Raw genomic sequence first — 23,264 nt, 5'->3', positions numbered from 1 at the left:
ACCCGCCTAACACTGTTGCCTTTTACCCCTGCCACCACCCCCCCCCCCCCCCCCCCAGGAGAAGCGCGCACACAACAATAGGGAGCATGTGAGGACTGGAGGAGGGCCCGCTGATGAGAGGCCACTGACCGTACACGAGGAAAGGGCCCTGGAACTGGCTGGCGGACCTGAGGACCGGGAGGTTGCTGATGCAGAGGTCGGGGCCCCACGAGCAAGTGAGCCACCAACAGCCCGTCCCCATATCCCCCCTCCCCTATATCCCCCTCCCCCGTATCACCTGATCACTGCCTGATGTCTAACCATGCATGCTTCATTGTGTGTCGCAGGACCAAACGTCCAGGCACCCATCCCCGCAGATGCAGACCGCCCACAGGATGCCCCTCGGAGACCACAGGAGATGGAGAGACCCGCACCCTCCAGCATGCGATGCCCGCAGGATGCCCCTCGCACACCACGGGAGACGGAGAGACCTGGAGCAACAGGGAGACGACACCCCCGTCACGTGCGGGAGCGACCACCCAGCGATGAGGGGGGCAGCCACAGGCCCCCGTCACATCCGAGCCAGGACAGCACTACCCAGGACACCACTATCCAGGACACCCCTACCCGGGACACCACTACCCGGGACAGCACTACCCGGGACAGCACTACCCAGGACACCCCTACCCGGGAAGACGAAATACCGGACAGTGACTCAGAGTGGATGGGTGGAGACGAACCCCAACCCCAAAGTGCCATGGACTCAGAGTGGGACGAAGAGCACGACACAACGCCACTGCTGTCACCAACACCCTCCACCATCGCAGAAACACTCACCACGGTTGGGCACTTTAGTGATGAGGCGTCTGGTACACTCACTGGTGCGCACAACACAGCCGTCCCGGTACAGCAGGTGGAGGTAGGAGCAGCAGAGGGACCGGGCGGTCGGAGGGCAGCCCAGGCCAAGCGAACATCTGCCGCCCAGATGGATCCCGGGTTCCTGCAGTTACCACACCCACACATAGATCCGATGCAACCACTGACACGGAGACGAGCGAATAGGGTGACGGGTGGCTTGCGGCGGCTGCGGTCGCAGGTGGAGGAGTCCACCCGCGCCCAGGAGCTGGGAGTGGTCCCGGTCATGCGTGCCACCCAAGCTGACACCGCACGGGTGGCGTCCGCGGTGGAGGCAATGGGTGCGACGGTGTCAGACATGGGGAACGGTTTGCGAGGCCTGGGGCCTTCCGTGCAGGCGGCATCTGTGGCCCAGGAAATGGCTGCCCTCTCACAGGAGGCCATGAGCCAGTGCCAGCGCCAGATGGCAGAGGCGCTTAACGCCATAGCCCAGTCTCAGCAGGCCATAGCCCAGTCTCAGCAGGCCATGGCCCAGTCTCAGCAGGCCATGGCCCAGTCTCTGCAGGCCATCGCTGAGGGCATTGGCGCCAGTGGCCATGTGCGAGCTGGCGTCGCACTGTCGCAGACAGGGTTCGACAACCCCCTGGGCTCCATGGCTGCAAACCTGCAGACCCCTGTCGATACCAGCACGGGCCTCCAGGACTGGCAGCGCCAGATGTCGGGGGCGCGTCGGATGGCCAGTCCGTTCGCATCCCCCACCCATGTAGAGGCCTGGGGGCCATCGGGCACCCCGAGGGAGGAGGAGGTAGTGTGGTCCGTCCCGGCTCCCTCTGTAGGGGAGGTCCCGGTACACCGCGACACCTCAGACTCCCCCCCCTTCCGTCCCAGGTGCATCGGGTGGGCAACGGGCAGGACAGGCTGGCAGCTCGCCATCCCAGTCGCCCGGGCCGCAGCCTGGCCCATCTAGGCCAGGACGCCCCAGGAAACGGCCGCCAAAGGGATCCAGTGTCAGAGGGCAGGAATCACAGGAGTCCACCTCCAGTTCTGCTGTACCGTCTGGGGAACCACGTAGACGTAGTCAAAGGGCCCGTAAGGCCAAACAATTAGACACTGAGTAAGTTGGCACGGGTGCAGGGCACAGATGAGTTTTAGGCGCTAGGGCACGTGCATGAACTCCTTTGGTTATTAAAGTCAATGTTACACCTACCGAAGCTGCCTTTGTGCTCTGTCCAAAGTGTGCGGGGGTGTCATGTACGTTGAGCGCAAGTGTGTGTGTGAGGGGTGGTCTTACCTCAGCCCCAGGTGAGTCTGCCCCCTTCCCCCTGGGCCGCCATCAACATCCCCCGGGCAGAGGACGGGACCGTGCGCTGCAGTGTCACAGCTGCATGCAGGGATGGTCCGGGTGGATGGTGGTACTGTGGCCATGGGTCAGACATAGTCCAACGATGTCGAGCCAGGAGCTCATCGGAGGCGGGTTGTCATCATTCTCCATGGCCTGCAATAGACACGCGTCCACCCGCAACTGGGTGAGCCCGGCCCGTTGTGCCGCCGGTGGATCGGCAATTGGGGGTGGGGGGGTGGTGTGCATGCGGGTGGGGTGTGTGGGGTTGGGGAGGGGGGTGAGGGTGCTGGGTGGGTGGATGGGTGGGGGGTGTGGGTGGTCGGCTGTTGTCATGGTGTGCGGTCTGTGGCCATACTACCCGATTCCTACGCCCATCTAGTCAGTGAAGCGGGCGTCTATCAGTCTGTCCCGTGCCCGCTGGGCCAGCCGGTAACGGTGGACAGCCACCCGTCTGTGTCTACCCCGTCTGCCCTGACCATTGCCCCCATCCCCCTCATCTGGGGAGGACTGGGCCTCTTCCTGCTGCTCCTCCACTCCGCCCTCCTCTGCCTGCGGCACATCGCCCCTCTGCTGGGCTATGTTGTGCAGGACGCAGCACACCACAATGATGCGGCCGACCCTATCTGACCGATACTGGAGGGCGCCCCCAGAGAGGTCCAGGCACCTGAAACGCATCTTCAGCACGCCAAAGCACCTCTCGATCACTCCCCTTGTCGCTACATGGGCATCATTGTAGCGGTTCTCCGCCTCATTGCGTGGCCTCCGTATAGGCGTCATCAGCCACGATCGCAATGGGTAGCCCCTGTCGCCCAGCAACCAGCCCCTCAGCCGGGGATGGCGTTCCTCGGACATGCTGGGGATGGATGACCGCGACAACACGTATGAGTCGTGTACACTGCCTGGGTGACGGGCGCAGACGTGCAGGATCATCATGCGGTGGTCGCAGACCACCTGTACGTTCATCGAATAGGTCCCCTTCCTATTAGTGAACACGGCCCTGTTATCTGCAGGTGGCCGCACGGCGACGTGCATCCCATCGATCGCGCCCTGGACCATGGGGAACCCGGCAATGGCTGAGAAGCCCACGGCCCGGGCACCTTGGCTGGCCCGGTCCACGGGGAAGCGGATGTAGCGGTGCGTCATGGCATAAAGGGCATCTGTCACTGCCCGGATGCACCGATGCACCGATGTCTGCGATATGCCGGACAGGTCCCCACTCGGTGCCTGGAATGACCCCGTTGCATAAAAGTTCAGGGCCACCGTAACCTTGACGGACACGGGGAGAGGGTGTCCCCCGCCAGTGCCACGCGGTGACAGGTGTGCCAGCAGGTGGCAGATGTGTGCCACGGTTTCCCGCCTCATCCGGAGTCTCCTCCTGCATTCCCGGTCCGTGAGGTCCTGGTATGACTGCCGGGGCCGGTACACACGGGGCGCCCTCGGGTGCCTCCGTTGCCGTGGGGCCGCGACGTCCTCCTCCCCCTCCTCGTCCTGTCGGTCAGGTGTCCCTCCAGCCTGGGCGGCTGCCGCCTACCCCTCTGCGGCAGCCTGCGCCGCCTCTCTGGCACGCTCCTCCTCCTCCTCCTCCTCATCCAGGGCAACATAGACATGAGCGGCTGCCACCACGGCGGCCAACATCGCTGGATGGTCTGAAAACATGACAGCCTGGTGGGGGGGAGGGGAACGACGACATGTCATCATTGCCCATATCCCCTCCTCCCCCCAGCCAGGTGGCATGGACCGCATGGGTCCAACTGTTGGAGGCTGGCACCTGGCCAGGTGGACCAACTCATTTGCCCTCCCATCACCCACCCCAGCACCGACCCCCCCCCCAACCACCAACCTCCACCCCGGCACGGACCCCCTCCCCAACCCCCAACCTCCACCCCGGCACGGACCCCCCCCCCCAACCTCCACCCCGGCACGGCCCCCCCCCCCAACCTCCACCCCGGCACGGACCCCCTCCCCAACCTCCACCCCGGCACGGACCCCCTCCCCAACCTCCACCCCAGCACGGACCCCCCCCCAACCCCCAACCTCCACCCCGGCACAGACCCCCCCCCAACCTCCACCCCGGCACAGACCCCCCCCCCCAACCTCCACCCCGGCACGGACCCCCTCCCCAACCTCCACCCCGGCACGGCCCCCCCCCCAACCTCCACCCCGGCACGGACCCCCTCCCCAACCTCCACCCCGGCACGGAGCCCCTCCCCAACATCCACCCCAGCACGGACCCCCCCCCAACCCCCAACCTCCATCCCGGCACGGACCCCCTCCCCAACCTCCACCCCAGCACGGACCCCCCCCAACCCCCAACCTCCACCCCGGCACGGACCCCCCCCCCCAACCTCCACCCCGGCACGGACCCCCTCCCCAACCTCCACCCCAGCACGGACCCCCCCCCCAACCCCCAACCTCCATCCCGGCACAGACCCCCTCCCCAACCTCCACCCCAGCACGGACCCCCCCCCAACCTCCACCCCGGCACGGACCCCCCCCCCCAACCTCCACCCCGGCACGGACCCCCCCCCAACCTCCACCCCGGCACGCACCCCCTCCCCAACCTCCACCCCGGCACGGCCCCCCCCCAACCTCCACCCCGGCACGGACCCCCTTCCCAACCTCCACCCCGGCACGGACCCCCTCCCCAACCTCCACCCCAGCACGGACCCCCCCCAACCCCCAACCTCCATCCCGGCACGGACCCCCTCCCCAACCTCCACCCCAGCACGGACCCCCCCCAACCCCCAACCTCCACCCCGGCACGGACCCCCTCCCCAACCTCCACCCCGGCACGGACCCCCTCCCCAACCCCCAACCTCCACCCCGGCATGGACCCCCCCCCCCAACCTCCACCCCGGCACGGACCCCCTCCCGGCACTCCCCCGGAGCCCAACCTACTCTAACCACCCCCCCCCCCCCCCCACGGCCGCACACACACACACACAAGCCGAGACACACCTCTCCTCAGGCAATCAGTCTGCGGCCACGCCATTTCCTGCCCAGAGCCAACCCCCCAGGCCGTCACTCACCTCCTCGCTGGTCGGCGTGAGCCTGGAGCACCGGGTCACGCCGATGAAAAGGAGGTTTGATTCACGTCGACGTGAACGGTCATCACGTCGACGGGACTTCGGCCCATCCGGAAGGGAGAATATCGGCAGGCCGAAAATCGGCTGCCTTGCGCAGACCCGTGACATTCTCCGCGGCAGCGGCGCCATTAACGCCCCGCCGACTTTTCTCCCTTCGGAGACTTCGGCGGGGGCGGGGGCGGGATTCACGGCGGCCAACGGCCATTCTCCGACCCGGCGGGGGGTCGGAGAATGACGCCCCTGGTGTTTGTAGTATTTTGCCTTTGTTGTAAGTAACTTACAGAAATGCTTTTAACTGATCTCTTGCCGTCTTGCAATGACCCAGGACCAAGGATACTTTATGCATACCTTTCTGGCTCACTTAATGAGTTTGTTGAGTTTGCACAGCGCAGCATTCCAACGTAAACCTTTATTATGTTCAAGAGCTCTTCGGTTTCCATCTGAAAAAGTTTCTGATTCCCTACAATCTGGAGGGGCTTGTACCTGAAGAGGCTTGCCTGGACCCTGGGGCATCAATCACTTTGTGGAGCGACTCAGACTGAAAGCAAACAGCTGGACAAGCATCTGTGTAGCAGATCACTTATTTGAGAACAATTTTGGGGAAGAGGAATTATCGCAGAATGTCAGAATGTCTAAATTTACAGTACACATTTTAACAGCGAACGTTAAATTTTGCTAAATGAATTGGTTTTCTTGTGAGCTAATGCAAACTTGGAAGCTGGACATCCATTTGTTTACCATAGTGGAGAGGAAATCCCACCCGGTGCTTTACAATTGAGCCTCTTATTCATTGTTACTGGTTTGAATCAGCAGAAAATATCCTTTCACAAAGAATTTGTAACATGGCAGAATTCCTCAATTTCCTTTATTTTCTCACTAAAGATTAATTTAATACGCATAGGAATATAACATTTAGGGTAAGAGTTAAAATATGTGTTTTTTCTTCTTGCAGGAGCTGTGGTCATCGCCTTTGTTGTCTGCTGGCTTCCATATCACATGCGCCGACTTATGTTCTGTTATGTCCCGGAAGAGCTCTGGACAAAGTGAGTGCTTAGTGATTGACGAGAGTTCTAATTTGATGATATTCATGCTTAATGTTGAATAAAGAAAACAAAGGAGTCTTTTTATTATTTTATATGGATATGGATTGATACAGCGTATTACTCAGTTTATGATACAACGGGCTGAGCAAAACAGTGGCGGTTTCTACATCGATTTTATTGATCCAAATTGAGTTAAACTTCCCAAACTCAAACTCAGAACTAATCCACTCAAGCCTCATTTTCATCCGTAAAGTACAATGTTCAAAATTAGAAGCATGTCAGGTAGCAGAACTGCATCTATGCAGCGGGACTAATGAATGGTTCTTGAGCCCCAAACCACTGACTGCACACATGTCATTTCAGTTGTGTTTTGCTTTTATTTTCGAGAGAAACAAGAAGGATTATTTTCAAAGTAGCTTCATATAGGTGAATGCACAAAATGCTGTGTGTCCCAATTTAAAATATTGTGCCTATAATGCCACTACAACACAGAGCCAACAAGCTGTGCTCAGAAACATAAACTCTCTCGCATTGCTCCTCACCGCAATCAACAAATGCCGAAGACTTTGGGGGCAGTTTTGAACCCGCACTCTCGTTCAGTCTGAAAAGCAGCACGGGTTCCAAATCTGGAGAACATCAAAACACACAGGGCTGGATTCTCCGGCCAGCAGCACGGTTCCCGCCTGACTGTAGCGCCGCTGGACACAGTCTGCAGCCGCCATCCCGGGTTCTTGACCGCTGAGACCACGCGCGAACCGCATGGTCAGGAACTCGGCCCATCGGGGGGGGCGGAGCATCGGGGAGAGCCTTCAGGTGACGTCCCAAGGCCGCCCCAGCTGTGTGCGGTGCGCCACGAGGGCACAGATAAATTCAACGTGGGGCCGGAGGTGGGGTTCAGTCTCTCAATCTCGAGCGGAGGGGTTGCTAGCCAGCCTTCCCTTCCCTTCACTTCATGGTGCCCCTGGCTTTAACGAGGTCTGGAGGCTGGCATGCAGGCATCACTTCCTGTGCCCTCCCTGCTGGGCTTGTTCTCAAATAGCCGCTGAGGGAGTGCCTGTGTTTAGTGGGGGACCTGGACCTTGATGGTCAGGTTGTAATTTGGAACAGCACGGGTTTTGCAGTGCTACCATCCTCAGTGTGCTGGGCTGGAAGTCAGTCTCTCACAAGGAGGGGGTGTCAGTTGGGCTGGACACCCCGGGATCCACAGGGTGGAGGTCCCCCAAGCTGTGCTCCTGTTGATCATTTTCCCGTCGGGGGGCACTGGTGCTCCTCCATGGGATAGAGGAGCAGCTGGAGTGAGATCCAGAAGCCCCGCCATCTGGATCTCACACTCATGGATTCCCACCAGTGCCTGCATCATGGAGCTCATGGCCTCAGCCATGGAGGTCACAAGCTGTGCCATGGTGTGGACAACCACGCCAGGGAGTGCACTCCTGCACCAAGGTCTCCACTGTGGATGCCAGTCTCCCTGTGTTGGCCTTGTTGTGTTGGAGTGATGGCGCCATCGCCTCAGACAGAAGACGATGAGGCTCCTCCAGTCGGCCTTACAGTCCGAGGAGGAAAGTTTTCATTCCTTCCTTATGCTTGTGACTCTGCCTTTGCAGTTCCATCAGCTCTGGGATGACAGGAACCAGGGGCACATCATCATCCAGGGGCTCAGCAGTGTACTGAACACCAGCTTCCCTCTGAGTGCCGGATCCCTGGCCTGTCCCTGCATCCACCTACTGTGGACCTTCAGCTGTTAGGTGCTCACCAGTGAGTGACCAGCTGCCAGCCTCCTACTTAATCTCACTGAGATGTACGTACCTACACTACTGGAGGGTGCGGGGACAGCTCCGTTGCCTCTTCGATGGTCATGGCTGGGAATACTCCCTCTGAGCTGCTTGGGTCAGTGATATCCAGCGGGGGCAAGGACAGTCCGTGCTGATCGTCTGATTGCCCTGCAAGGGGAGGGAGACGGCATCAGTACATGCCAGGGGGTAAATGACATGGGACGTGCGGAATGATTGTTTGTCGTTCAGGTTCTCACTTCTCGCTGCCCCCACTTCACCATCCACACAGACACAGCTCTGCTTCTCCCCGGCAGCTCAAGGGCGGTTACCTCATGGGGGGGACGGGACGTGCAGAGCTCTCGCATGGCTCCAAGTGGCTCTACCTTCTCACACCTCTAGTGCTTGAGTTTGTCCTGCAGAGAGACAGGTGGGGGAGAGTGTGGGCCGGAGTCCTGCCAATTCAGATGGTTGAGTGGCATGCATGGAACTGGAGTGGGAGCAGGATTGTGAGGAGCTGAGTAAAGACTGGGGGGGCACCTTGGGTATGGTGGAGGGGGAAAGGGCATTGTGACAGGTGGGAAACCCATGAGGTGACTGGGTGAGAGATCACCTTGGAGGTGTGATGGATCTCTGTGTCTATTCGGAACCCTGGATAACTGTTATCCCTTCTCAGTTCCCAAATAACGGAGGTCAAGTCTGTGCTTTTTGGCAAAGTCCACTTGTACTTTATTTGTCAGCTGTGCCACTGGTAAGCTTGTTTTCAATACAACATTTAGGAAGCTTCGACTAGCCCTTTAGCAAGCTAGTCAGATTGATTGTCTTTAGCGAATACAGGAGTTGAGTTTTCATTCAATTACAGATTGTGGTAATTCTTCAAATCATAATACACAGGTAACATAACTAAGTGATTTAAACAAAAGAAAGATGGTGATTAGCAAAAGCAAGCATAGGCAAAGGTTTCAGAAATATAGATATGGGTGATTCCAGAATGGGTTTTTCCATCCCAGTAAGTGATTCTTAAAGAGATTATGAACTTAAGGTCTGGCCTTTTTCCTTCTGATTGACTTTAACTAATTTATAATTCACTCAATTCGGCCAAACTGTCTGTCTATCAATTTAAGAGGTACATGTATTTAAATATATTGATACCAATTTCCTATTTCATCGCTTGCCAATTTATTTTGGATACACAGTTTTTGTTAAGAAATTATCAGTCCTAGGCTGGCTGTTACTATAGAAACAGGACTACTCGTACTGGACAGCTGCCCAGTTTTTACCATACAATGGGGCCTTTTAGCTAGTTGACGTCACTGACCTCGCTCAAGCAACTTTCAAAACGTGAGACCTAAAAATTAAAGAGTATTACCTGTATTAACCCTCAGTGGATTCTCAGCTATTAAGTAATGCTTAATATGATTATAGTTAATTATTCTTAATGAGTTCTCAATTAAGCCTCTATCATCTTCCCTTACTCTCATGGTTATAGCTGATTAGAAAAGTCAATTTCTATCAAGGTGCGAGGGGTGAGTTACGGGTGTGCAATGGGAGACTGCAGCTGGCAGGCTCACCGTGGCCACGCGAAGCAAGTCATTCATTTTTGCCGTCAATGATGCCCCCTCTCTTTCTGCAGGGAGCTGGCACTTACTAATGCTGCAATACACTCACAGGTGGGGGTGGTCACCTTACTGGAGGGAGGCCTTCTAAATTTGGATGTAGGAGGTCCTGACTCTGCTGAGCTCCCTCCAAGAAACACGGTGCAGTCTTCCTGGCAGTCTTCCCCTCTAATGGATCTGGAACAAGCGGTGGGGAGGCGTTTAAACAGAGTTCCCCAGTTATTGCAGTGATTAGGTTTCCCCGGGGTGAGCAAATCAGCAGGAGCCCCCCAAGAGCACAGTGTGATTCACATGGGTGAGTTTTTCCACCAATGGTATCATGGAACTTGCACCATTTTGCTACCAGAACTGACACTTTGCCATTTTCTGGTATTTGACTTACCAAAAGTTGTCAAAGTGTCCAGTTGCACAGATCAATTTTCTTACCAAATATTCAGCCTCTTCGACAAAAAAAAAGAGTGGCTATTATTTCACTGTCAGTCCGGCAACCAGCCCCAAATAGATCAGGGTGCCAGCTTTAAAGGGCATCCCAATCAGCGCTGCTGCCCAACAGCACCCAGTCCCCATCATGGAGTTACCGCCCCCCCTACCCCCGACAATCTTCTCATGCAGTCAACTCCCTCCACCCTCCCATCCACACATCCACCGCCAGCATTGAACCCCCCCCCCCGACCACCAATAATAATAATAATAATCACTTATTGTCACAAGTAGGCTTCAATGAAGTTACTGTGAAAAGCCCCTAGTTGCCACAATCCGGCGCCTGTTCGGGGAGGCCCATACGGGAATTGAACCCGCGTTGCTGGCATTGTTCTGCAGTCCAAGCCAGCTGTTTAGCCCACTGTGCTATACCAGCCCCATGAAATATAGCTGGCACTCCCCCGCACCACACATCAATCTCACCCCCCCCCCCCCCCCACCATGGGACTCCCCCCTGGGCGAAGGTTGTTCCAGGGGATAGTGTCAGGGCACTGCACCCCTGGAGGGTTCCTCCTTGACTGCCTCACATCTGACCAAACCTGTTGTAAACCTCGCTGCCATCACGTCACATCGGCGAGGTAGAGTATTTAGTGAGGGGGGGTATCATTTATATATCTAATAATAATTAAATCAATGCAAAGCTATTAAAGTGAGGTTCATGCCCCTTGTGGATGTAACTCTCTCGACATCGCCTGTGAGGGGCGGGGCAAATCAGGAAACACAATCTCTCCGGCGGGAATCACGTTTCCTGATTCCGGTGGCATTTTCCGCCCGTACTGCCGAACCCACGGACGGCGAGCGGGGGCTCCAAATCGCTTCCAGGGTCTAGTAGAACAGGCGTCTGTAGATTTGCAAATTTGCCGTTTTCTAAAACTTGGCACTCCAGGCTTTCCGCCTTTGCTTTAATTCGCTTCAAATATTTATAGAAGATGCAGAAAGTTGGTGAAAGGTGGGGATTTAAGTGTGACTGAGAGGAAAGAAGTCTGTACAAATCCAGTTCAGGCCACCTGAGGATGGTTATTCGTTAATAGGATCTCCAGTAAAAATCTGCACTGTGCCTACCAAGAAATGTTTGCAAGCTGAAAATATATTCTGACCTTTAGCATTTGCCCAATCCATAACTGCGTCTGTGAGCTGCCTTGGAACATTTTACTGTGCTAAAGATGATAGTGCACATCTTGTTGTATAAATGCACCTTAAGAGGTCAAAATACAATTTGCCATCAGGCTGGGAAAGTGAGGGTGGTGAAGAGATGAGTTCCCATCGAGCAAATGGCCCTTTCTTCCCCCTCCTTGTTCTCTTGTGAAATGATTTTTGTGAAGTATGTTGTAATTTGCCAGAATAGGTTGTTTGGCGTGATTGAGGTTATTCCAATGTTCATCTCTGAGTCCGAAATCCTGCAAAACCTCATTAGAGGGCCCAATGACATTCAGTAGAAATGTCAATGCAATATTTATTCACATAATTGCGCACATTTGTTAAATTCTGGATAGCCTGCTAGCTGTGAATTATTGGAGCATAAACTGGGAAACAACATTTTTCACTACATAACAGATGGAAAGCCTTACTGAACCTCTCAGCGATGGTTGATTGCCAAGATTGACATTTGCTTCCACCAGCAGTTATGATAAATACTTTTTCTTGTGAAAATAACGAATCATGTTCCGCTTTTGTGCCTGGGGAATTAAGGATGCTAGAATCTGTATGGACTCCAAGGTTGTTGTAAAGTTGGATATTTGGCCAAACTCTTCCAAACTGGGGAGAGGCCTCTGACTCAACTTACGTTGCTGATGTATGTCATGGCCCTGAGGAAGTCCAGACATGCACATATCCACGGTACCTAGGCAGAAAATGTAAACGTCTGGTTTCCAGTTTTATCCCACCTGCATTGCTCCACGATTCCTCTGACAGTGCAACCAGCTGGACAGAATGATGGAGACTGGGACTGGGGTCCCTAAACTTACCCTGGTTTTTACACAGATTTTACTTTGAGCTTTTCCGAGCAGGTATAAAAGCAGCGTAAGTCGAGAAGTCAATCAGCTGGAGTATGAAAGCACCTGCAAAGTGATAAGTCTCCCCCATCTTCGTCCCACCCCGCCCCCACCTTCAGCAATAGTGACTCCCCACCCCCACCGCACCCGCGGTGCTTTTTTACCTTTTGTGGGCCTTTAGTTATAAGAAAGCATACAGAATGCTTGCCTTCATTGGACGGGGCACAGAGTATAAAAACTGGCAAGTTATGCTACAGTTGTATAGAACCTTGGTAAGGCCGCACTTGGAATATTGCACACAGTTCTGGTCGCCACACTGCCAGAGGGATGTAGAGGCTTTGGAGAGGGTGCAGAGGAGGTTTACCAGGATGTTGCGTGGTCTGGAGGGTGTTAGCTCTGTGGAGAGGCTGAATAGACTCGGACTGTTTTCATTAGAAAGACGCAGATTGAGGGGGTGGCCTGATAGAGGTCTACAAGATTATATGGGGTATGGATGGAGTGGATGGGCAGGCACTCTTTTCCAGGGTGGAGGGGTCAGTCACCAGGTGGCATAGGTTTAAGGTCTGTGGAACAAAGTTTAGAGGAGATGTGCGAGGCAGGTTTTTTACACAGAGGGTGGTGAGTACCTGGAACACATTGCCAGGGGAGGTTGTGGAAGCAGATACATTAACGGCGTTCAAAAGGCATCTTGACAAACACATGGATAGGATGGGCATAGAGGGACATGGCACAAGGAAGTGCTGAGGGTTTTGGCAAAGGTTGGTATCATGACCGGTACAGGCTTGGAGGGCCGGCAGGCCTGTTCCTGTGTTGTTTTATTCTTTGTTCTTTATTTGCATGAAGATCTTCCTATAGAACACATACTGTGCAGAAGCAGGCCATTCAGCCCATTGAATCTGCACCGACCTTCCGAAAGAGCATCTTACCCAGGCCCACTCTCCCCATTTCTCTTTGTTTCAATCAACATGCATCTTTCGTTTCTCAATTCCAATGAAAGTTTCTGTCAAAGTGCCCTCCTCTCCTTCCCCTTGCTGTGCTGTGTTTCCTCCTCCCTCACCCACTCAGTATTTCCCATCTTTGTGATGACTTCTAACCGTTTACAACGTGAGATTAGCATGTTCCAACCTGCATATTAACATGAGTCAGAACTCACTAATATTATGACCTAATTTTCTTTTGAGATGAAAATAGTCTGAAATGTCAAACCATTCAGCTGTGGGCATGCAGAATTATTCTTCAATTTAGGAAGCTACGTTTCCAGTCCCTTAATCACTCAGGAATTACGTGCGAGAAATGAAGCGTGATTTTAAATTTCTACTGTTCCTCAATTGAAGCATCTTATTCTGGGTGGGTGGGGATCTGGAAATGCCAAACGCTCTGCCTGGCAGAATCTCCGGGCGGTAATGGAGGCATGGTAACATGGAAATGAAAGAATTATAACATAATTAGTTCCATTTGCTCTCCGGAACTGCCCAGTTACAAGGGAGAAGCGGACATTCCTAGCATCCAGTTGATGCTAAGGGCAGACAGGAAATGGGTGGCTGAGGAAGATAAAACTTTGACTTTGAAGAAAATGCAACATATTGTTCTGACCCACGTTCGTCAAAGTATTTCTGCTTTTCCGTGGAGTGTTGATGATGAGAAGTGTTTCTTTCCTTTGTTATTCCTCATTTTTAATTGATGATTCACAACTGACTCACCAATTGGAGAAAATAGTGTTTTAATATTCATGCTGTCAAAACCCTTCATAATTTAACAAACCTTTTATTAAGTTTATTCTTAGTCTTATCTGCTCCAATTAAAGTAGTGCTGCTCGCCGTATAACCCAACAAGTTTGTTTCGAATCACTAGCTTTCGGAGCAGAGCTCCTTCCTCAGGTGAATGCGCTCAGGGAAGGAGCTGCGCTCCGAAAGCTAGTGATTCGAAACAAATCAGTTGGACTTCAACCTGGTGTTGAAAGACTCCATATCACCATATTTTCACATCTTGGGCATCAGCCTCTTCTGCAGCCGGGTCATATTGGACTTAAAGGGTGCGACTGCACTGTACCTGGCGTGGATCTGGACGCACGGGGCAAGTAACGGGAAAGGCCAAAATCGGCATTTGCGCCACACGCGAACCAATTTGTGATTCATCCGACCTGCTCCCGATGGCAAGTTTCAGTTCTCACCCAAAAATGCCGAGCATGTCGCTAACTCTCATTTGCACTCATTTGAATCTCATTAGCAAGATTGAAGTCACGCGGGCATCGTTTGGTACTCCTTTTCAAAAACCTGAAGCTGGCGCAATGGCTACTGAGGGGAAGTGACAGGTGAGTAGCCATTTCCATTTTCGGCTATGCAGCTCGAGGAAACTGGAGCTGCTGACCCAGTGCTCGGTGGGGAACCCCTCAGGGGGGCCGGGCTTGGTTGGGGGGGGGGCTCTGGGTCGGGAGTCGCATCTGAGCCGAGGGAGTGAGGGGCTTTGCGGGTGTGAGCCCTTCAAGCCGCCTATAGATATTGTGGAGATCCATAACAAGGGCAACCACCCCTGCAGCCTGTCTGTCCCACCAAACTCTCCAGGACAGAACCCTGCTGGGGCTTCACTGTTGAAAGTTAATTTCACTTTGTTTGACTGTGACCATCACTAGCTTCACAGCTGGAGGCTATTGCAAATGAGAAATTAGCCTTGTTAGTTTTGAGAGCACTTCACACTCCTCAACTTTCAAGTGCCTCCTCGAGGCTGGTGCTGGTGGCAGCCCAGGTGGCCAGACACCGGAGAAGGCAGCATCAACGATGCAGACTGGAGGTGGCACCCCATGTGCAGGGGGCCGCCACACACCCTGAAGACCCGGCTGCCCATCAGGCTGAGAAGGAACCTAGAGGGGGAGGTCAGCGATGGCCCAAGGTGTACAGGTAGCGTTGGTCTTTTAATGAGATGATGGACAGCATGTGCTGCAGGAGACTCCATCTCAAAGAAAAGACAGTGCAGCACCTGTGACACGTACTCACAGACTTGGCACCCCTTGGAGGAGGAGGAGGACACCTGCTCCCAGTGGCCGTGAAGTTCACCGCAGCCCTCAAACTTTATGCTACCGGTTCATTCCAGGGCACAAGTAGGAACCTGTGCAATGTTTCATAATCTACAGCCCCCAGGAGCTCACGGTTACCCTGTATGCCTGGTCATCAGACTTTATCACTTATGAGCTGGACCAGGCCCACAGATTATCGGGCTACAGGATTCATCACCATTGCTGCGATGCCCCAGCTCCAGAGGTCAATAGATGGCACGCATGTCGCCCTGCATGCACTGGGGCATCAGGGAGTGCCCTGCATTAGCAGAGAGGGGAACCACTCCCTGAATGTCCGGTTCTGTGCAACCACCGCCTCTGTATCATGTGTGTGCCTAATACCCGGGTCGTGCATAACAGCTACGTTCTGGGCACTCAGAGATCCCCGGTGTCTTCGTCGACCACCTCAGGTTGATGGGCTGGTTCTTGGGGACAATGATACCCTCTCTGGTCCTGGCTGATGACGCCGGTGCGGAATCTGGAGACCAAGCTGGAGACCCATTATAACGAGGCCCATGTTGCCACCCGAGCTGTCATTGAGCAGTGTGTTGCACAGCTGAAAATGCGGTTCTGATGCCTGGACTCTCTGGTGGTGCGTGCAGTATATCCTCCAGAGGGTCTTTCGCTTCATGGTGGTCTGCTGTGCCCTCCACAACCTGGTACAACTGCTGGGTGGCATGCAGTCTCATCTGAGGAGGAGGAGGTGAAACAGAATGAACTGGAGTACGAGCCCAGGGAGGAAATGGAGGATGGAAGACAGATGGCAGCAAAGGTCCGACTCGACCGGAGGATCAGGGATGCCCTCATCCTCACCAGATTCTCATAGGATGAGGTTGTGTTTATCAGCTCAAACCCCCACTTTCCCTTCCTCCCCCAAAACCTCCTTCTCCCTCCCCCTCCCATTTTCCTTCTTCCATCCAATACACCCTCCACCACATTTCCCTCCTTCGCCCCATTTACCTCCTTCCCCAGCAACCTCCCCCCCCCCATAAGAAACTACAGAGAATCGTGAACACAGCCCAGTCCATCACACGAACCCGCCTCCCATCCATTGACTCCATCTACACCTCCTGCTGCCTTGGGAAAGCGGGCAGCATAATCAAAGACCCCTCCCATTTGGGTTATTCTCTCTTCCAACTTCTTCCATCGGGTAGAAAATACAAAAGTCTGAGAACATGCACTAACCGATTAAAAAACAGCTTCTTCCCCGCTGTTACCAGACTCCTGAATGATCCTCTTATTGACCTTATAAACTAATGTGGCAAGAGGATGGGAACCGATGCAGGCAGTCGGAGAGAAGTAAAACAGGGCCAGAAACAAAAAGCAGTAAGGAGGAAAATGTATGGCAGAGAAGCCATAGTCAAAAATCGAAAAGGGCCACAGTACAGGGTATAGTGACTGAGGAGAGTGTGAAAAGGGAGGTGGTCACTGCACGATTGAGGGTGTTGTACCTAATTGCGCACAGTATACGGAACAAGGTAAATGAGCTTGTTGCGTACATTGAAATTGGCCAGTACGATGTTGTGGGCATCACAGAGACGTGGCTGCAAGGGGATCAGGACTGGGATCTAAATATGCAAGGATATGTGTCCTATCGAAAGGACAGGCAGATGGGCAAAGGGGGCGGGGTTGCATTGTTAGTAAGGAATGAAGTTAAATCAATAGCAAGGAGCGATATAGGATCAGAAGGCATAGAATCTCTGTGGGTAGAGTTGAGGAATCGCAAGGTAAAAAGACCCTGATGGAAGTTATGTACCAGCCCCCTAGCAGTAGTCAGGATGTGGGGCAGAAAGTAAATCAGGACACAGAAAAGGCATGTAAAAAAGGCAATATTACAATAATCATGGGGAACTTCAATATGCAGGTGGACTGGGAAAATCAGGTTGGTAGTGGATCCCAAGAAATGGAATTTGTGGAATCTCTAAGAGATGTTTTTTTTGGAGCAGCTTGTGAAAGAGCCTACTAGGGAACAGACAATTCTGGATTTGGTGATGTGTAATGAGGCAGACTTGATTCGGGAACTTAAGATGAAGGAACCCTTAGGGAGCATTGACCGCAATATCATAGAATTTACCCTGCAGTTTGAGAGGGAGAAGCTGCAATCAGATGTAACGGTATTACAATTAAATAAGGGTGACTACAAAAACATGAGGGAGGAGCTGGCCAGAGTTGATTGGAAAAGGAGGCTAGCAGTGAAGACAGTGGAACAGCAATGGCAGGAGTCTTTGGGGGTTATTAGGGAGGCAAACAGAAATTCATCCCAAGGAGGAGGAAACATGCTAAGGGGAGGGAGGACAAGGCATCCATGGCTGAGGAGGGATGTCAAGGACAGCATAAAGGCTGAAGACAACCATACAAAGTAGCGAGGATAGTGGGAAACCAGAGGATTGTGAAACCTTTAAAAGCAAGCAGAGGACAACTAAAAAAGCAATAGTGGGGGCGGGGGGGGCGGCGAAGATGAAGTACGAGTGCAAGCTAGCTAGTAATATAAAGGAAGATAGGAAGAGATTTTTTCAATATATAAAAGGTAAGAGAGAGGCAAAAATAGACATTGGACCCCTGGAAAATGTGGTTGGAGAAGTAATAATAGGAAACAAAGAAATGGCAGACGAACTGAATAGCTACTTTGCATCAGTCTTCACGGTGGAAGATAGCAGTGGGATGCCAGAGCTCCAGGAGAACCAGGGGGCAGAGGTGAGTGCAGTGACCATTACTAAGGAGAAGTTTCTGGGGAAACTGAAAGGTCTGAAGGTGGATAAGTCACCTGGACCAGATGGACTACACCCCAGGGATGTAAAAGAGATAGCTGAGGAAATTGTGGAGGCATTAGTGATGATCGTTCAGGAATCACTGGAGGCAAGAAGGGGTCCCAGAGGACTGGAAGGTAGCTAATGTAACACCGCTGTTTAAGAAGGGAGGGAGGCAGAAGACAGGAAATTATAGGCCGGTTGGCCTGACTTTGGTCATTAGGAAGATTTTGGAGTCTGTTATTAAAGATGAGATCGCAAAGTACTTGGAAGTGCATGGTAAAATAGGACTGAGTCAGCACGGCTTTGTCAAAGAGAGGTCGTGGCTGTCAAATCCGTTAGCGTTCTTTGAGGAGGTAAAAAGGAAGTTAGACAAAGGAGAACAGTGGATGTGATTTATTTAGATTTCCAGAAGGCCTTTGACAAGGTGCTGCATAGGAGACTGTTAAATAAGTTAAGAGTCCGTGGTGTTCAGGGTAAGATCCTGGCATGGATAGAGGATTGGCTGACTGGCAGAAGGCAGAGAGTGGGGATAAAGGGGTCTTTTTCAGGATGGCAGCCGGTGACTAGTGGTGTGCCTCAGGGGTCTGTGCTGGGACCACAACTTTTTACAATATACATTAATGATCTGGAAGAAGGTACTGAAGGTACTGTTGCTAAGTTTGCAAATGATACAAAGATCTGTAGAGGGACAGGTTGTATTGAGGAAGCAAGGGGGCTGCAGAAGGACTTGGACAAGCTAGGAGAGTGGGCAATGAAGTGGCAAATGAAATACAATGTAGAAAAGTGCGAGTTTATGCACTTTGGAAGGAGGAATTTAAGCATAGACTATTTTTTAAATGGGGAAATGCTTTGGAAATCAGAAGCACAAAGGGACTTGGGAGTCCTTGTTCCCGATTCTCTTAAGGTTAATGTGCAGGCTCAGTTGGCAGTTAAGAAAGCAAATGCAATTTTAGCATTCATGTCAAGAGGGCTAGAATACAAGGCCAGGGATGAACTTCTGAGGCTGTATAAGGCTCTGGTCAGACCCCATTTGGAGTATTGTGAGCAGGTTTGGGCCCTATATCTAAGGAAGGGTGTGCTGGCCTTGGAAAGGATCCAGAGGAGGTTCACAAGAATGATCCCTGGAATGAAGAACTTGTCGTATGAGGAACGGCTGAGGACTCTGGTTCTGTACTCGTTGGAGTTTAGAAGGATGAGGGGGGATCTTATTGAAACTTACAAGATCGAGCGAGGCCTGGATAGAGTGGACGTGGAGAAGATGTTTCCACTTGTAGGAAAAACTAGAACCAGAGGACACCTTCTCAGACTAAAGGGACGATCCTTTAAAAGAGAGATGAGGAGGAATTTCTTCAGCCAGAGAGTGGTGAATCTGTGGAACTCTTTGCTGCAGAAGGCTGTGGAGTCTTTAAGACAGGGATAGATGGGTTCATGATTAATAAGGGGATCAGAGGTTATGAGGAGAAGGCAGGAGAATGGGGATGAGAAAATATCAGCCATGATTGAATGGCGGAGCAGACTCGATGGGCCGAGTGGCCTAATTCTGCTCCTATGGTCTTATGAAAAGATCTCTTCACACATCTTCTCTACTGAGTAGTACTGCACTCCGTATGCTCACCCGATGCCTGGCCAATTATTTCCATTGTGTATTTATGTATGTGCTATTTTTTTGAATGTATGGAACTATCTGTCTGGACTGTACGCAGAGCAATGCTTTTCACTGTACCTCAGTACACGTAACAATACATCAAATCCAAATCCATTTCCCTCCTTCCCCACTCCAATCCCTGCCCCTCCATCACACTGCCCCCTCCCCTCTTCCGACCTCCAAGGGTCTGTGTAACATCACTCCAGGGTGATGGGCCTGTGTTGACACTGTCAGCGGGTCAACATACAAGGCTGGAGAGTGATGATCACAGGCTGTGAGGAAAGCTCTGGTGCTCCTCAGTTTCTGCAAAAGTCTGACTCCTTTCTCCCTGCTGACAACGTGTTCATCTGAATGGGGTCAGCATCGGGGGCTTTTGATCTTGGACCACTGTGCCTGGAGTTCGGGGGTTGGGGGTAGCGGAGGGCAGCAGAGGGTGGTGGTGCAAGCACGCCCACTGTGAACATGAACGTGACAGAGGTTTCTCATGTATCTGGTGTAACGTGTTTTAATAGTGAACGTTTGACATTTCCATTCCCCCTATCTACAGATAGTGACCCCCCCCCCCCCCAGTGCCCACTCAGTGCTCCTCAATCTTCTTGATCTTTCATAGCCTACTGCTATGTCTAGGTGTGTCCACAGGATGCACATCAGAGGTGGGGCAGCCTGCTGCTTTCTGTGTTCTATGACCTTTGATGTCCTTGGCGGATGTCCTCAGGAGAACCTGGAGTCGGAGGGCACCGGCTGACGTATCAATGTCACAGGTGTCGCCATGCCACCCTGTTCTGCCCGCTACCCTTGAGATGCGACCGTGTCAGGAGGGGGGGAGGAGGAACTGGAGACTGCCATCGTCTCCTTGGTGGCAGTCTCCAGGTTGGCCTCCAACACTTCCTGCTCCCTGATGATGCCCGTAGGGCCCTGGGAGACTCCATGACTGAGCTCCCCACTGTGCAACATGGTTCATGAATCTGTGTGCCCACCAAGGTTCATGTATCTGCATTAGTGGAAGGTGGGAGTGTTAGCTGTGATGCTTTAATGGTGGTCTCCTCGGAGATTTCCTCCAAGGTGGGCTGATGGGTGGCAGGGGAGGAACGACTCTGGATGGCCCGGACTCATCAGATGAAGATCCTGCAAGATAATGGACATGTGGTCAGTGAGGGAGAAGGATCATTTTGGCTGACATGAACTAATCACTTGTGGCAAGTCATCTGGGTGAAGGGATCCTCACCTCTGTGGTACAGACCAACCTCGCTACTGGGGTTCTCCCCTCAGTGAACCCTGCGATTTCCAGGGCCTGCTCCTCATAGGGGGTGAGGATTCAAATCTCTAGCAAGCTGCACCCCCCCCCCCCCCCCCCCCCGACCCTTTCCTGCTAATTATGGGCTATCCTCTCCTGCAGGACAAAGAGAGGGCATTGCGAGCCACACGCTTGATGGGTCAGGAGGGTGGCATGTGTGGGCACCGCACCTGGGCATGTGTGGACACCCGCACCAGGAGTTGTGCTGGTGGCTACCAGGGGGGTCTGTGGAGGATGGAGGACAGGTGGCAGCAAAGGTGAGGAGCGCCTAGGCAGTGCCCTGGCACTGCCCCCTGGCAGTGCTAACCTGGCAGTGGAAGGGCAGGTCCACTGGCGAGCCCCATTGGGGGGGATCCCCTTTGTGTGTGGTAGAGGAGGGTCACACCCCAATGTCTGTGAGTGGGAGGGCGGGTGCCCGGATGCCTGTGCGGTGAGCTGGGAGGGGGTCGTTCCAATGATTGTTGGGGTGTCCTCCATAGAAGTGGGTGGGGGAGGGGGTTTTTTAGCACAGATCAGGTTGAACTTTATGTTGACGCCCCAATCTCTGTGCAGCCAGCATTGCTGGCTCCATCTGGCCCCTCCCACCAAACCATGGCCCCAGATTCTGTGTGCAGAGTGCCAGAAAATCTAGATAGATACACATCGGTTTTCAATCTGAACCTGACACTGACAAATTCTTAGATGACGTATATATACTCTCATTCCCCGTTTATTTCTCACAACCATGTATTACCACAACCTTACTGACATTAAGGACATAATTGTCCAGTCCCGCCCACTTCGGTTGCTGGGCACGTGTGAGAATCAGAAACACGCCCGCCAAAAATCAAGCAGGCCCCCATCAAGGAGCCAATTGGACACAATTTTACGTGGCCCGTTTGCTTTGACGGCTGCCGGACGGGCCGATTGGCCAGACAGCCTTTACGCTTTAGCTTCAACCTCGATCCAGGGAGGGTTGAAATGTCAGGGCTGAAATCAAATTTTAAATAGTGTCTGGGGACTGACGTCTGTGAATGTGCTGAGCCTTACCCCACGCTCGCATTTCATGCCTGTTATTTGGCCAGCCAGCACAAAATCGCATCCTGGGCCAACCGTGGCCAGAAGTGCATCTTGCAGCCGATTCCAGACTGGTCGAGTGCGCATGCCCAATGGACGGATAATTCAGGCCAACAACGGCCTGGGCCTTCTGAATATTTACTTGTCGGAAACTTCTACTTATCCAGTCCTGGGTACCAAACAGGCAGTCTGATCATTTAAAGATCAGCGGTATAGATAATAAAGTATCATAAATTAGTTAATACGCTTCAATAAATTCTACCAGAAAGCAGTTGATATTTGGATAAACGCAGGAATCTTGGTTCCAATAGCAAGCAGAGGTCATCATATGATCTAATGGAACACTATAGCTGATGTTGGGTTTACTAACGATAGACGGGAACCCTGCCACATTTTGAATTGCTCAAGGTTCCGTGAAGAAATTTGATAAGAGTGTTCTGCTCCTTATGGTTTAACTGAGTTTAGTCGAAAGTCGCTTAACCCAGGAGTTAAGCGTTGATAAGGGAGCCAACAGACCTAATTATTTTTTAAAATCTATCTTTATCCTCAATAAAATAATTTTAGAATGTTTATGCATTTCAATGATTTGCAGCTGACATGTTACAGATGACTACAATTTCAAATGGTTTCTATATATTTGAGGAATTCTCTTGCTACTTTCTGTCATAAGAATGATTCTTGCATCAACAAAATTCTAGACAGTATATTCTCAATCAATGCTGCCTGCTGTGCTGAATATTCCCAGCATGTTTTTAAAAAAAATTTCTTAAGCTGTGCTTGTGATTAATTTTGCTGCATTTATGTAAATCCTAACCACTATTGTTACTTCTTCCAGTTTTCTCTACGGTTTCTATCATTACTTCTACATGGTGACAAATGTCCTCTTCTACGTCAGCTCAACTATCAACCCGATCCTGTACAACCTGGTCTCTGCGAACTTCAGGCAGGACTTCCTCTCAACGCTTAGCTCTTTATGTCTTCTCAGGCGACAAAAGACAAAGACTCCCGCACTTAGCAGAAAGTCAAACAGCACTTCCAGCAATACCTACAACAGTAATGCCACCAGGGAAACCATGTACTAGCAGATCCTAATTGAGGTCAAAGAGTTTAAATGGAAGTTGGGGGGGGGGGGGTGGGGGTGAGTAGCAAGCTAATTAGTTACTATCATGCCTTTTAGAGACAATCACAATAGTGAGGAGTTTGGTGACTCACTGGGAGTTTAGAAGAGAATAATTACACGGAGGAGCTTTGTGAAAATTGTAAGATAGCAGCCTGGTGTTTTCAATAGGTTGCATTGTTTTATCAGCAC

General features: G+C 52.5%; 1 protein-coding gene across 1 annotated transcript in view; it reads left to right on the top strand.

The window, feature by feature from the left end:
- Nucleotides 1-23,053, top strand: part of ntsr1 (neurotensin receptor 1 (high affinity)) — a 149,697-nt gene extending 126,644 nt beyond the window's left edge. Inside the window, exons 3-4 of the mRNA XM_072515063.1 lie at nucleotides 6,215-6,305; nucleotides 22,791-23,053. Of these exons, the coding sequence (XP_072371164.1) occupies nucleotides 6,215-6,305; nucleotides 22,791-23,037 (338 nt within the window). The 3' untranslated portion in view covers nucleotides 23,038-23,053. The remainder of the gene's footprint in view (nucleotides 1-6,214; nucleotides 6,306-22,790) is intronic.
- The last annotated feature ends 211 nt before the right edge of the window (nucleotides 23,054-23,264 follow it).

Source organism: Scyliorhinus torazame, chromosome 8, assembly GCF_047496885.1.
Source record: "Scyliorhinus torazame isolate Kashiwa2021f chromosome 8, sScyTor2.1, whole genome shotgun sequence".
NCBI lineage: Eukaryota > Metazoa > Chordata > Chondrichthyes > Carcharhiniformes > Scyliorhinidae > Scyliorhinus > Scyliorhinus torazame.
This window is presented reverse-complemented; position numbering and strand designations above follow the sequence as displayed.